Source organism: Carassius gibelio, chromosome A14 (assembly GCF_023724105.1).
Source record: "Carassius gibelio isolate Cgi1373 ecotype wild population from Czech Republic chromosome A14, carGib1.2-hapl.c, whole genome shotgun sequence".
NCBI classification, from domain to species: Eukaryota; Metazoa; Chordata; class Actinopteri; order Cypriniformes; family Cyprinidae; genus Carassius; species Carassius gibelio.
In genome coordinates this window covers 18646174-18660772 of record NC_068384.1, presented here as the reverse complement: position 1 = coordinate 18660772, position 14599 = coordinate 18646174, and the positions used below count along the sequence as shown (strand labels likewise).

At 37.0% G+C, this 14599-nt stretch overlaps 1 protein-coding gene across 2 annotated transcripts in view; it reads right to left on the bottom strand.

The window, feature by feature from the left end:
* The window catches only part of LOC128027734 (dedicator of cytokinesis protein 2), a 98370-nt gene that overhangs the window by 48202 nt on the left and 35569 nt on the right, over positions 1-14599 (bottom strand). For both annotated transcript variants that reach the window (XM_052615558.1, XM_052615557.1), the window contains exons 25-26: positions 6300-6442; positions 351-446 (exon numbers count right to left, since the gene is read on the bottom strand). In XM_052615558.1, coding sequence (XP_052471518.1) covers positions 351-446; positions 6300-6442 — 239 coding nt within the window. The remainder of the gene's footprint in view (positions 1-350; positions 447-6299; positions 6443-14599) is intronic.

The following is a 14599-nucleotide window of genomic DNA, read 5'->3' as shown; positions in this document are numbered from 1 at the left end:
TCATGTCCAGACTTGAAAATATACAGTATATAAATAAAAATATAAGATAACAAATATTATAATCAATGTATTTTTATATGCCAATATTCTGATAGTCTAAGACTACATTTCCCAAAATGCACTTCTTCTCCCTCCTTCCTTGTTTGTAAATGAGATATTCAAGATGACGTCAATAAAATTGTGTATTTTAATGCAAGAAATGTTTTCGATCTGGTGATATAGTTAATCTCAAAATACCAGATCTGGCATTGGTTTCCATCATTAACTAAGTATGATCAAAATTAATAGTGACATTTGATTAAAAGAAGAAAAGGAGAATGAAGGGAAAGGATGTAGTGGTTTAAACTCACGATGAGAGTGTGTTCTCGGCCCATCGTGATGACTGTGCAGTTTATCGTCCTCAGCAGAGACGACACAATGTCCTGAATGTGCTGAAATGTGTCTCCCTGGAAGAGACAAAACGCTTGTCATTTGTGTTCTAGCGCTGAACCCGCAGCATTCAAATGGTCACAGATTTTCTCATTAAATCGCCCAATTAAAACAAAACCACACATAATAAAAAAAAATAAAAAAAAATAAATACTGCATTGGCAACTAACTAAAATGAGTTTAAACTGGAGTACCAAAATGACTGAAATCAAAAATGAAAATATTATATTAATTAATATATTAATATATATTCATCTTTTTATATGTAAAACAAATTAATAAAATATATGTATATAACAAAATAACCAAAACTTGTAAACTGAAAATATAAAACTAAAAGCTTCAATATTCAAATATTAATAAATACTACTGTAGCATACAAGTGATACTAAAAGCACACTGGGTGACTGCTGTTTTAGTCTCTCTCCTACTTCCTTCTCATGAGAGAGCAGGTTAAGTTTCCCTTCTGTCTGTGTGTGAGAATCAGCCTACAGGAAAATGACTGGTGTGTGTGTGTCTGTGTGTGTGTGTGTTTACCACCCCCTCACTAATTTCATGACGCAGAGACGGATAAAGTGAGGGATTGAGAGAGAGAGAAACATCTGTTCATCTCTACATTCAGTATTTCATTTCATATTGTGTTTCTCAGCGTCAACAGCTCTTCACTTCAGCTGTCACCTCAAACACACTCTCTCTGTGTGTGTGTGTGTGTGTCTTTGTCTCGCCTCCTTTATCGTCTGTCTCTCTCATCTGTCTCATTCTTTCTCAGTGGTCAGTGGATGATGTCTTAATCAGGTATACCTATAATCCCTGTGGAGTGTGTGTGTGTGTGTGTGTGTGTGTGTGTGTGTGCGATCTGTGGCACCAGTGGCCTGTCATATGGTATGGTTTCAATTACTCTTTCACGTTCTCCGACACCTGTCAAGAGCATGTACAGCTCATACTTTATTTTAACCCAATATTTGGGTCAAATGTTGCATGAAAATAACGATTTAAAGCAAAAACTCTTAAATAGGCTTTGTTTTATTTGAGCAAGCAAGTAATAAATAAAGAATGAATGAGTGAACGAATGAAAAAAGCCCTTTTTTAAAAGTTTTCGCATTAAATCTCTTTATTTTCATGACATTAACATTTGCCCTAAACAATCATTAAATGTGTAAAAAAATAACAATGATAAACATTTAAATTCTAAAGAATTTGATGTGTTGTCTATAAGTTATGCTGATTTAAATTTAAAAAATCATCATAGAAATGAACTGCAAACATACTCAAAAGAAAACAGTTGCATTAAATAACAAAATATATATATATTTATAAATTTAAATATTGTTAGGATGTCATTGTTTACATTTCATAGATTCTTTTATAGACTTTGATTTAAATGTTTAGGGTTTAAAATAGGTTTAAAGTAAATTAATACTTTTATTCAACAAGGACACGTTAAATAGATCAAAAGTGACAAAGACATAATTTCTATTTCAAATAAATGCTGGTCTTTTAAACTTTCTAGACATTAAAGAATCATGAAAAAATGAATGTATCACTGTTTCCACAAAAAATTAAGCAGCACAACTGTTTTCAACATTGAAAATAGTCAGAAATGTTTCTTGAGCAGCAAATCAGCATATCAGAATGAATTCTGAAGGATCATGTGACACTGAAGACTGGAGTAATGATGCTAAAAATACCATTTTGCAACACAGGAATAAATCATATTTGAAAAAAAAAAATATATATATATATTTAATAGTAATATTATTTCACAATATAGCTGCTTTTACTGTATTTTTTATTTACTGTAGCCTCTTACCGACCCCAAACTTTTGTACATTAATTTCTTGTGATTTTGGGATGAAATATGATGTATATTCTATCATGAAAATTTGATTAGCTTTAGTTCATTACATATTATCAGGAGGTTTATGGTTGCTAAGCATATTCTCATCTTCAGATAGATGTTTATCTGCATTTTATAATGGCTCTAAACGCAGCTCATCCTGACACACTCAGGAATACCTAGACAGCTTATTTCCCATCCCGTAATGTTTGTGTGCTGTTCTACAATCACTTGCTCTCACAGATGTTCTCTCATCTGTATTTTTAGAAGAATCGTTTGAGGTGAATAATGTTTTGAAGGCACTCCGAGAGTTTAATTCAAACTGCAGCATGAAACATTCCCTGAGAGAGAGAGAGAAGGAGAGCAAGCGTCTTCCTCACACCTCACACTGTTTGTTTGAACTGTCAAATGCTCTCTGAATCCTGTTAAAGAAGCAGACGAGGTCATGACCCCATCACGTCTTCATTTTGCTCTCTCGTCAGCACTCCATCATTCTCATCAGTCGGTCAGCTTCATATAATCAGACGGGTCTGACCCGCTCACCTTGCCTCTCCGCTTAAACACAAACAGCTCTTAATAGACATTTATGCTTCAGTACAAGTTAAAGGTGAAGTGTATCATTAGTTCAATGTTAAAGCTCAACACTTGTAATATTCAGAGTCAACTATATTTAAGACATTAATACGTTGACTTCCTGAAAAGTATACACACTGAAGGTTGGTTTCATTAGCATTTGTGCCATGACTGATAAATGATCACTGAAAATGAAAAGCGATGTACAGAGAGACAAATCAAACCTTAATTTTTTTTTTTCAAAATAAATAAATACTATTATTTTTGTCTTAATACTCTTAAAATGTCATAATATTGAAAATTATATAATGCTAATGCATGCATATAGTATTTATTTTACATTTTAACACACACACACACACACATAACTATATAGAATTTTAAAAATATATAAAAATTAAAAATTATAATTACATTTACATAAATTATATATGTACTACTTTAAAACTATGAATTTATTTTCTGTAGTAAAGAACATTTTGCCACAAATGCTTTAAATAGCTCTTCACTTGTTTTGAACCCAGAGCCTTTCTTTAAGATGAAGCAGCCTAAGTGCTGATTTAAACAAACAAACAAACAAACACACACCAAAGAGTCTGGGTTAAACAGACAGTGCCCTGACCTCCTTCATTACCTTCCTCTCTCAACGTTTCACTGCTTTCTTTGGAAATGGAAGTTCAGGAGGCTCAGTGTCTCGTGCATCAGCTTTTGGAAAGTGAGATTAGAGCACCGGACTTCAAAGAACCCAAGTCTAATCAACCACCATTTAGGTAAGGGTGTGTGTGTTTGATTAGACGCAATTTATATTTTATTGTCATTTTAGTGTACTTTTTTTTTTAAATGAAATTTTAAAAAGATTGAATATCCCAGGTTACGAATGTAACCCTAGTTCCTTTAAGGAACAAGACGCTGCGTTGAACACTTTGTCAAACGCTTTGGGGAACACCTTTGGCAAGACCGACTCTGAATATCTTGTGCAATCTGTCCAATGGTAGGACGTGACGTCACAGGCGGGGTGACATAGCGACCAGGAAGCTATAAAAGCACGTGCTGTGCAGTTGGCTTCGGCTTCGAGTAGGGAAGCAAGCGCCGGCAGGGGTGCCGGGAGTTTGGCGATATGACGCAGCGTCTCGTTCCTTCGAGGAACTAGGGTAACATTCATAACCTTGGGACGTTCCTCTTCAGGAACTCGAGCTGCGTCAAATGCTTTGGAGAACGATGTGCCCATGCTGCCAGACTTCCAAATCCCTGCCAAGTGTGCATCCGAATAGCTCAGCTAAGGCGGGAGAACAGAAAAGCCAGGAGTGGATCGCATATCTATATTTTAAAATCTGACGAAAGTGGAGGCGTGGACTATCCCGGAGCGTGGCAGATATCCAAGAGGGACACACCTTCTGAGAAGGCCTTAGAGGCTGAGTACCCAATGTAGAGCGAGCCTTGGCTCCCAACGGCCCATAGGTAACTTTGATAGCTTCAACTATGAAACAACTAAGATTCTGCTTAGTTGCAAGAAATATCCTACTCTGGGGGGACCAAGGCCATCGGTCCGACTTTGTCCACAGGGCAGCTCGGTGGATATGTGTCCAGCGCTCAAGGGAAGGGACATGGTAAGCTACAATGGCCACCATGAAAGCCTTTAAGGTGGAGTAGATTAACCTTGCAGATAGTCTGGCTTGTAGAAACTCCAGAACTGTACAAACAGTTAACAGGGCAGTTTACAGGGTCAACTGTACCATGAGGTGAAGAGTTTCCACCTCAGGGTGTAAAGTTTCCTCATTAAGGGAGCTCTGGATTGGAGGAAGGTCTCAACAGCCTCGGTTGAGAGACCGGATTCTATGAGCTGTGCCCCCTCAGAGGCCACACCCACAGTTTCCACAACTCCGGGCGAGGGTGAATTGTTTTGACCTGCGCCTGAGAGAGTAGATCTGTCCTGGTCAGAATCTCCCATGGAGAGCCGTCGAGGAGAGAGATCAGATCTGAGAATCATACTCGGCCCGGCCAGAACGGGGCTACTAATAGAAGACGGACCCCCTCCTTGCGTACTCTCACCAGAACTCCCGGGAGTAGAGCGATAGGGGGAAAGGCGTACAGATGAACCCTCAGGTTTCTTCCACATGTATAAGGCACGAAGGCATCATCGCGTGACCTTGATAGTTCGAAGTGGGTTCCCCCTCAGAGAGCACTGAGGTGAGACGGGCACCGTGTAATGAGTTGGACACCTCTCTACCCCAGTAGGGGCTGCCCTCTGCAGTCGTGACCGAAATGCGTCATGACTTCTTGGCCGTGGACCTCCCAGCCTGAAGTACGGCTCCTTCCGATTCGGATTAGGCTGGGAAGTCCCTGGCCCGCGCTCTGTTTGTACGCGGAGGGGGTTGCTCCCACCCAGCAGTCCCTCCAGTACATCTAACTTCACAAGTTAAATAAATGTCATTATATTCCTCAGAATGTACTGCAATCAAACAATCAGACAAGTGAACACAGTCAGGACTGTGATACAATACACACTGAAGTGATATATTTAACTTCTCGAAGTTAGATAATGGTCATTTTATTCCACAGAATCTAATGCAATCCAACAATCATACAAGTAAACACAGTCTGGATTGTGATAAAGTACACATTGAAGTGATATATTAACTTCTCAAAGTTAGACAACTGTCATTATATTCCTCAGAATATTCCTCAGAATTAAATGCAAAAAAAAAAAAAACAGACAATGGGTCACGTGTGGAAAGATTCACATCAAAACTGAAAATGATGTAATACTTCCGAACCCACGAATCAGGCAGATAAGGATGTGCCCGTCTACATTCACTTCAGCAGATCTATCTGCCTTGGCGAAAGCGGGATCGGTACCGTGAGGAAATCTGGCGAATGCTCACTTCTCGAAGAGAGCCCCCAGGGATTGAAGCGTCCGCATGTGAAATCATACACAGCGCACTTTGATCCCAGGCAGACCACACACAGAATGTGTGTATCCCCGCCTCTGATGTTTAGATTTAAGAGCAGGGAGGAACACACAATCTGAAATACGGTCTTGATTCACCCTTCAGATGTCTTGTCTTAGCTTTGCTCTTTGACATACTGTAGCTACTTAAATGAGCTAATAGTAACAAACGATAATAAATAAGACTGACAAGACAGAATGACATGCACACACAGAGTGCTTGCTGAAAGACAAGAAGCTGAAGCCAGCTGTGCGGCATGTGCTTTTATAGCTTCCTGGTTGCTACGTCACCATGCACGTGACATCACGCCCTTCCATTGGACAGATTGCACACGGTATTCAGAGTCAGTCTTGCCAAAGGCGTTCCCCAAAGTGTTTGATGCAGCTCGAGTTCCTGGAGAGGAACTATTTTTAATCAATTGTTGTAGAATAGAAAGAAATTTCTCCTGGAATCCACAGACTGTGCTGTGATTGGCTGGTCTATTAGTGTGCTGCTCTCTGATTGGCTCTTACCACGTCGCTGCGGCTCAGCACCTCCAGGATGTTGTTGAGGAGTTCGACACTGTTGCGCTTCTCATCCTGAAGACCCTCCCCCACCACAGCCAATGCCCCGCTCAACTCCCGAAGCATCATGGGTAACAGGATGTCACGGCAGTCTGGAGAGGACATCATAACATAAAGTAAGTACTATAGATAAAATTTAACAAAAAAAAAATTGCATTAAAATTTCTGCATATGAATCAGGACAGACATAGTGAAAAAAAAATGTAAACAATCAAAAGCAAATTAACATATCAAATTTGTAAACACATAACAGCACAAAAAAGGGGAAAAAATGTTATGGAAAACTAAAATAACTTATTGAAGGTGCAAATATAAGAGCAGGTAAGCTCGATGAGGTCTGTTTGATGACTGATTTTCACTCATCAAACATCTTTTTTCCTGCCTCTTAAAATCAGCATATTAAAAACTAATTTAGACACTGGCTCGTTACCAGCTGATTATCAATGATGATCAATCTGATTTTGCTTAGAAAGTCAGAGTTAGAGAGAAATATAGAAAGATGCACTAAAGCAGAACACCAATGTACCTATCAAAAGAAAACGACAGACACTTTATTTTGGGGATGGACGGATGGATGGATGAATGGATAGATATGCACCTTGGGTCTTTTATCCAAAAATAATATGTATATATCAAAGAACATGGAAATTTATTGAAAATTTGTTACTGAAATTTGAAAATACAAAGATAAAAAAAAAACATTAATTTGTCAGATTCACATCAGGTCAAAGAGCAAATGTCTTTCCAGAATGCAGCACTTCATGATCAAATGCAACCGTTTGCCATTGATCTGATCCTCCCACACTACCTTCATCTCTCTCTCTCTCTCTCTCTATCTCTATCTCTCTCTTTCTCTCTCAGGGCTCAAATGCATCTCAGCAGGTGAGTTTCTCTCTCACAGGAGCGTAATGCATCAAGAAAAGGCAGATATCATAAATGCGTTTCAGGCGCCGTACATCACCAGGGTTTATGCAGAAACGTTTAGAGCAGCTCGTCACAGTGAACGGCTGGTTTAACGTACGCTTACAGTATTGTTGCACCTTAGGTCTGGTAAATAAATGACAATCATAAACGTCGGCACTAATGCTAATTACCGAGGCGAGCCGTAATTGGATTTGTCACATTTAATGTCCCAGTGAGATAAAGAGCGATGAGAGCGAGTCTCCTCAGAGGAGAGATAAATGCAGCCCTGAGGGAGAAAGTGCGATTTGAGTGATCTGAGATCATGAAGGCTTCGCTAGTGTCGCTTTTTATAGAGTGTCCTGTTTCATCATCAATATCACGGCCAAGAACAAAAGGAAAATGTGCCGTTGAGCAATTTCTCAAGGCCAAACTGACCCTCTCACTTCCTGGACTGAAGCGGCACCCAGAGCGTGTGTTTATCACAATCTGAATTAACCAATAAAACATGACAAACACCCTCAGCATCATGTGTACATGCACAAACCATGACATTTAGAATGACCTACACATCCAGAGTTCACGCTCGCAGTGTTTTTCTGCTGAGCAAAAATGCTCTTACCTAACAGGAAGAAACACTTACTCAACAGACTCTATATTACTGTGGACTGATCCTGGCCGCGAGCCACACTAGCGGACGGCCAAAAGAGCATCATCTATCACTTCAATGACTTTTACAAATAATGCATTTTGAAATTCGAGGAACATGGAAATGAAGAATGGTACACACTGCACATCAGTTACTTTTATTAGAAGAGTCCATTGTCAAGTCTTAAGCACCCCATTTTAATATCTAATCTGTTTCTTGCAAGGAGTGGAAAGACTTGTTTAAATAATCTTAAGATATTTTGAGTGATATATTTTGAGTCAACTGTTCACAATTGGAACTATTATGTGTCGCCAGCAGTGGTGGACAAAGTACTCAAATCAAGTACAAACCCGATTCCAAAAAAGTGGGTACACTGTACAAATTGTGAGTAAAATGTATATTTTATTCACAACAGAATATAGATAACAAATCAAATGTTGAAAGTGAGACATTTTGAAATGTCACAACAAATATTGGCTCATTTTGGATTTCATGAGAGTTACACATTCCAAAAAAGTTAGGACAGGTAGCAATAAGAGGCCAGAAAAGTTAAATGTACATATAAGGAACAGCTGGAGGACCAATTTGCAACTTATTAGGTCAATTGGCAACATGATTGGGTATAAAAAGAGCCTCTCAGAGTGGCAGTGTCTCTCAGAAGTCAAGATGGGCAGAGGATCACCAAATCCCCCAATGCTATGTTGTATTCTGAATAAAATATTGAAATTTCAAACTTCCACATCATTGCATTCTGTTTTATATTTAATTTGTACAGTGTCCCAACTTTTTTGGAATCGGGGTTGTACTTGAGTAAAAGTACAGATACCTTAATAAAGCATTACTCCAGTAAATTATGTACTCCTTTTCAATTTTACTTGAGTAAAAGTACATTGATTGTGATTTTTAATGTACTTAAGTCTTAAAGGTAAAGATTGATGAGTGTGTGATGATTTTCATTTTAATGTGTGAGTGGGACATTTTAAAAAGAACTCTTTGAAACTTGAAACTTGAAAATGAAACTTTGATTGTGAGGAAGATGCATAGGCATTAATTTGTGTTGTTTTAATGTTATGCTTCATTTTTACCTAAAACCTACCTTAAAAAAATGTGGACATGTCTGCATTCAAGCATTTCATACCGCAGGCTTAACCAGCTCGCCCTTTTACATCAGAATGATTGTAATGCTCGCCCTTTTACATCAGAATGACAGATTCTACCTAAATTTACAATAATAAATCCTAAAATTGCCACTAGTAACTAACATTTCGTGCCATGAGGCACGTGTGCAGTCAAGCTTCGAGGATCTCCTGTTCTTGGCTTACTTTGCTAATTAGAGACTCACTCTGACTGAATCATTTGAATCAGTGATTTGTTGACTCAAGAACCGTTGCAACACCATCTGTCCAATTCTAATTCATGAATTAGTCATTCGGTGCGATTTGCGATTTGATTTAATGGGTTGATTGAAAAGAATCCACTCATTCACGAATTGGACTCGGCTGTCAGGCACTATCGCATCTCAAGAGTGACCACTTGTGATCAGATCATCAGAGACTGACCATCTTTCTACCTTTCTCCCTCAAAAAGGTCTGAAGTGAAGACTAAATCACAGAGCTGTGACTAATGTAATGTCACTGCTGTGTCAGTCTTTCTCTCAAGAGAAAAAGATTTTGACAACTGCTCCCATAAGAATCATAACTCAGCCCTTTTCTTTTCGACTAGAGACCCTCATTCATTCTCATCTGTCATTCTATGCTGAGAGTTCACTATGAACCATTCCACATGGTAATAAGATGCCATTTCAATTACCCAGCTGCCACAGAGAAAAGCGTATGTGAAAACCGAAAGCTCCTTCGTTCACATTAAAGACTGAAATCAGAATAAGCTTTAACTCAGGCTCTTTGTGCAGCTCTTGAAGGTCTAATTCAATCCCATTTCTATTACCAAGATTTCAGATGTCCGTGCACAATAATACTTGCTGTTTTTCGCTACACTGTTAATATATATGTTTCTCCTTGATAAAATGTGTTGAGCATCAAATTCACCTGTAATTCTCTTCTAAGGGGCGGAACGAGATCGCAGCTGTAAATTGGATCCTCAGCTGTCGAAAAAGTTGTTAATAAACTGATGACAGCTGCATCGGACAATCACGAACTTTAAAGTGCGTCATTTCCATGACTCTTATTTAGATGCGACTTTCAGAGCAAAAATAACAACAGCTGCTCTAAACAGCTATTTTTGGGTTAATTTTGCTTCTGTGACTTCTTGTTTCAGACTAGGAACAAAAGAAATATATATAATGTATTAAACTATAATTTAAATAAAAGGTAAAGAACACCCATCATTCCTATGGATGACAGATTTGAATAAAAACAAACTCCTTATCTTGATATTGGACATTCCTTTATCTTTTCTGATGGTGATTTTGTGACAGATCTGACGTATTCTCTGCATCAGGTTATATTTTAAGCCAGGCAACAACATCCAACTTTAACTATAATCCAGGTTTCAAAGATTTGAGACCAGAATATTCTCTACACAAAACACCCTAGCAACCACATAGCAATACCCTGGAAACCATCCTTGCATCATAGTGATGAGTAACACACATACAAGCTCCAGTGACTCACAAAATGTAAAACTCTAGTTGGCAAACACTGTTGCAATCAGGGCCAGTGGAATTACTTTTGAAAGCCCCTTAAAGTCTTGAATATCAATATCGATTCCAAGAAACATTCACATATAAATTCCCAGTTAAAAACCAATGGCAAACTCTTCCCACAGATCCTGAGATGAATGCAACATTTCTATCAACAGACTGTGACATGGAAAAACAAGGAAAAAAGATCAAATAATAATAAATAAAAAAAATTACAAATAAGCGTGAAATGCATTTTGTCTGCTGTAATGCCTTTTAACCCAGTAGGATAAACAGTCGGAAAAGCCCTTGGCAAACATAACTTTAACAACAGCTACATTAAGGCCTGAGTGAAAAAATACAAATAAAAAAATACAAATAAATAAATAAAACCTTTAATTCACTTTCACTGCATTTGAATTAGTCAGATGAGTGTGTGTGTGTGTGTGTGTGTGTGTGTCTTGATGCACTTCATCATTTTAATGCATCACCACTGAGAGCGTGACTAATGGAAATTTTACTCTGGTAATGTTAATTTCATTGAAATCAAGCCTAGAAATTAATTCACCATTAGGGCAACATACACTAACTCACTGTCCTACTTTAAAACACACAAACATGCCAGATTATCTTTGAACGTTTACAGTTATAACTAAAACTAAAACTGAAATCAAAAGAATTCTATGAACTATGAAAAATTATAAATAAATAAAAAAAGCACACAAAATACACAAAACATGAAAATGACAAACACTTAAAATAAATAAAAGGAAAAAAAACTCAATAAATGCATACACACCAGTGATGTTACTGTTAACTAAAACAATTAGATTTCAGCGATTTAAATAAAGGTGAAATAAACTAAATATTTTATATATTTAAAAAAAAATACTTAAATGTAATATTTTAATAAAAATGTGAAAAATTTCTGTCAAATAATGGAAATAAGTTACATGACTAAAATGACTAATACTAGACCTAACAATAATAATAATAATAATAATAATAAATTAAAGCTATATAAAAATATGTATCAATTTTACAAGTAATGAAAATAACAATAACAATACAATAACAATAACAATTTAATAATTTAAACTTTTTTTCAAGTACACTGAGAAGTTAAATAAAAACTCAGACATACAGATAAAGTTCAGAAGAGTCAGAGGAGAGATGAGTTTATAAAGTTCTTTTATCAAAACTAATCTCCATATCTGGCTTTTATGCATGGTGATTCCTTTTTCTGTACGTACAGTATCAAACGCACATGGGACCCAGGAGCGCTGGTCTGGGATCAGACACGGTCCGTGTGTTTGTTCTGATCTCAGAGAATCAAACTGCTCTCACATCAGCAGACGGCTCTTCAAAAGCAGCTGTGATTTAAAGATCTCTTTTAAGTTAAAAGAATGCAGCAGATCTGCAGATGAGAGCTTCTGGGTAATTTGCTCGTTATTTCTCTCTTTTAACGATTCAATAACTCCCGTCTGTCAGGTTTCCGTGTGACAGCGGAATAAATTGAGCTAACTGCTCTCATATTATCCATGAATCTAATTTCGCAAGTGGAAATTAAATGTGTCAAATGCAGATTCACAAATGTGTGTGTGTGTGTGTGTGTGTGTTTTCCATTCCAAGGACTAAAGTTGCACATCATAGAATATGCACTTAAAGGGAAAGTTCATTCAAAAAGTGAAATTAGCTGTTTACTGACTCATCCTCAGTTCATCCAATATGTAGGAAACTTTTTTTACCCATTTTTATCAGTCAACATTGCGTGTAACAACCTCCAGCTATCACTGTAGCCAAAGCCATCTCTGTTGTAGCTAAAAAAAAAAGCTGAATGCAAGTTAAAACAGCCTTGGAAAGAGGGAAGTGGAAGAGTTACTTGTCTATTGGCTTTTTAGAAATAATAGCTAAAATTTAATTTAATAAAAAACGCCTCCATATTGCTCATATCAAACCAGCAAAATTATAGAGAATAAAATCATGATGTATCCGCAGAATCATAGAATTATACATAATACAGTTACTTGTGCTAAACACATGAAACTGAAATACTTGTTGAGTCAAAAGAACAGCATTCATTATTACATTATAGATGTCTTTACTGTCATGTTTTATTAGTTTAATGTGTCACTTCTGAAAAGTAGTAATTAAAATAAATAATTAAAATGCACCGTAACTTTGGGATACTTCAAAAACATTACACCACTAGACACCTTTAGCATAGTGCTCTATAATGTTAATCTTGCGTAATATTAGTTTGTACACTACAAATAGAGATTCACTCACAGCATCTGCTCAGTTCCACCTGTCGCTGTTCCCATCATGCATTATTTCTCCATACACACTAGATGAGGCTAATGCGATGGAGGTAATTAGACAGCGTATAAACGTCTCATTCCTCTCGCACTCATTTCAGAGTGACATTTCACAAAAAAAGGGCTTCATTTTCCAATGGCCGGCTGGATCAATTTCAATTAAAATGCCTGTCAGGACGGCTTACAGGGGACACAAAAATTCAAAAATAAATAAAATGACACATGAATATATGAATAAGTAAACAGCTGGTGGCATCCTGTGGGACAAAAGAGGAATCCTCGCATTGTGATGTCAAGCAGGTCTGGACCAATCGCTAGAGGCGGAGGAGCAGCGCTCATGAATATTTATGAGTGCACCAGACACATAGAGAGTGGACGGTTTGTGATTGTGCTCGATTAAATGCATGGATTTCATTCGGAAACCTGATGTGTCTCATGCAAAAAGAAGATGTTGAATGCTAAATGCTAATTTGCGTACAAATCTGTAGAGCGGATCTGACTTTGTGGAAAGCAGAGCAGAGACAGGCACACAAAAAAACTGATCAATACTCTGCAGTTTTGGTGTTTAAAATGCTCTGAATTTAATTTCACACCAGACTTGCTAGTATAAAAAGTCTCTCTGAAACTCAGGCCTGTCGAGTTAATTCTGGAATGCAGTAAGAAACAATTCCACAGCCACAAAACATCGGTCTGGGTGTGTATTAAGGTCAACAATTAATTAAACAGTGCAGAAAAACTTATCAGGTCCAAGAATACATGTGTGTCCATCATCAACTAATCATTTGTCAACAAGTGACGCTGATATCAATAACTAGGGTGTGTGGGGTCTCTAATGATGTCGATATTTAGAATAATATTGCCTGATAAGATTACACTACAATAAAAACCCATTTTACAATAGTTTTTATTAATACTTTAAATTTGTTTATATTTTACCTTTTATTTAAAGTTTATCTTATCTATATATTTTCATTTTAAATTTAGTTTGTTAATTCTGTAGTGATCTTGTTACTATAGGTTGTGGGGTTTATATTTAAATGTCTATATAATTCGGATTATTATTATTTTATTTTTTTTTTGTTGTTTTTTGTTTTAGTACGTCAACTTAAATTAAACAAAAATGAGAAATGTTGGCAACTAACATGACCTTGGCAACTAACTGGAATATGGACTGAAAAGTATGATTAAGTTTTTAGATTTTATTTCAGTTATTATTTGTTTTAAATGAACTTATAAGAATGTTTTAATAGCTTTTTACAGCTTTACATTTAGTTTTAATGAAATATATAATGATCATGCACTAACAAGAGTGTCGGTTGAACTTTGTTATGAATTCAAGCAAAGGTTAACACTTTAGCTTAAACGAGGCTGATGATGAATCTATCTATCATTACCCATTATCAAACACACACACTCAACACAATCCATCACCACTCTCATGAGCAAAACCATCAGACTATTTAGTAAAATACACACACACACACACACAAACACACATATACACCTCCCGTCTGCATCTCATTGAAGTTCACAAGCACGCACGCACACACACACACACACCATTCATCACTTTATAGCATCTAGTTAACAGACCGTTTGGCAGTAGCAGGCCAGAGGCTATCATATAAAATCAGAGAGAGAAAGAGCGGAGCGAAAGGAAAGGAAAGGAAAGGAAAGGAAAGGAAAGGAAAGGAAAGGAAAGATACAGTGTAAAATAACAAATCAAGGGAACGAAAGGAAAGGA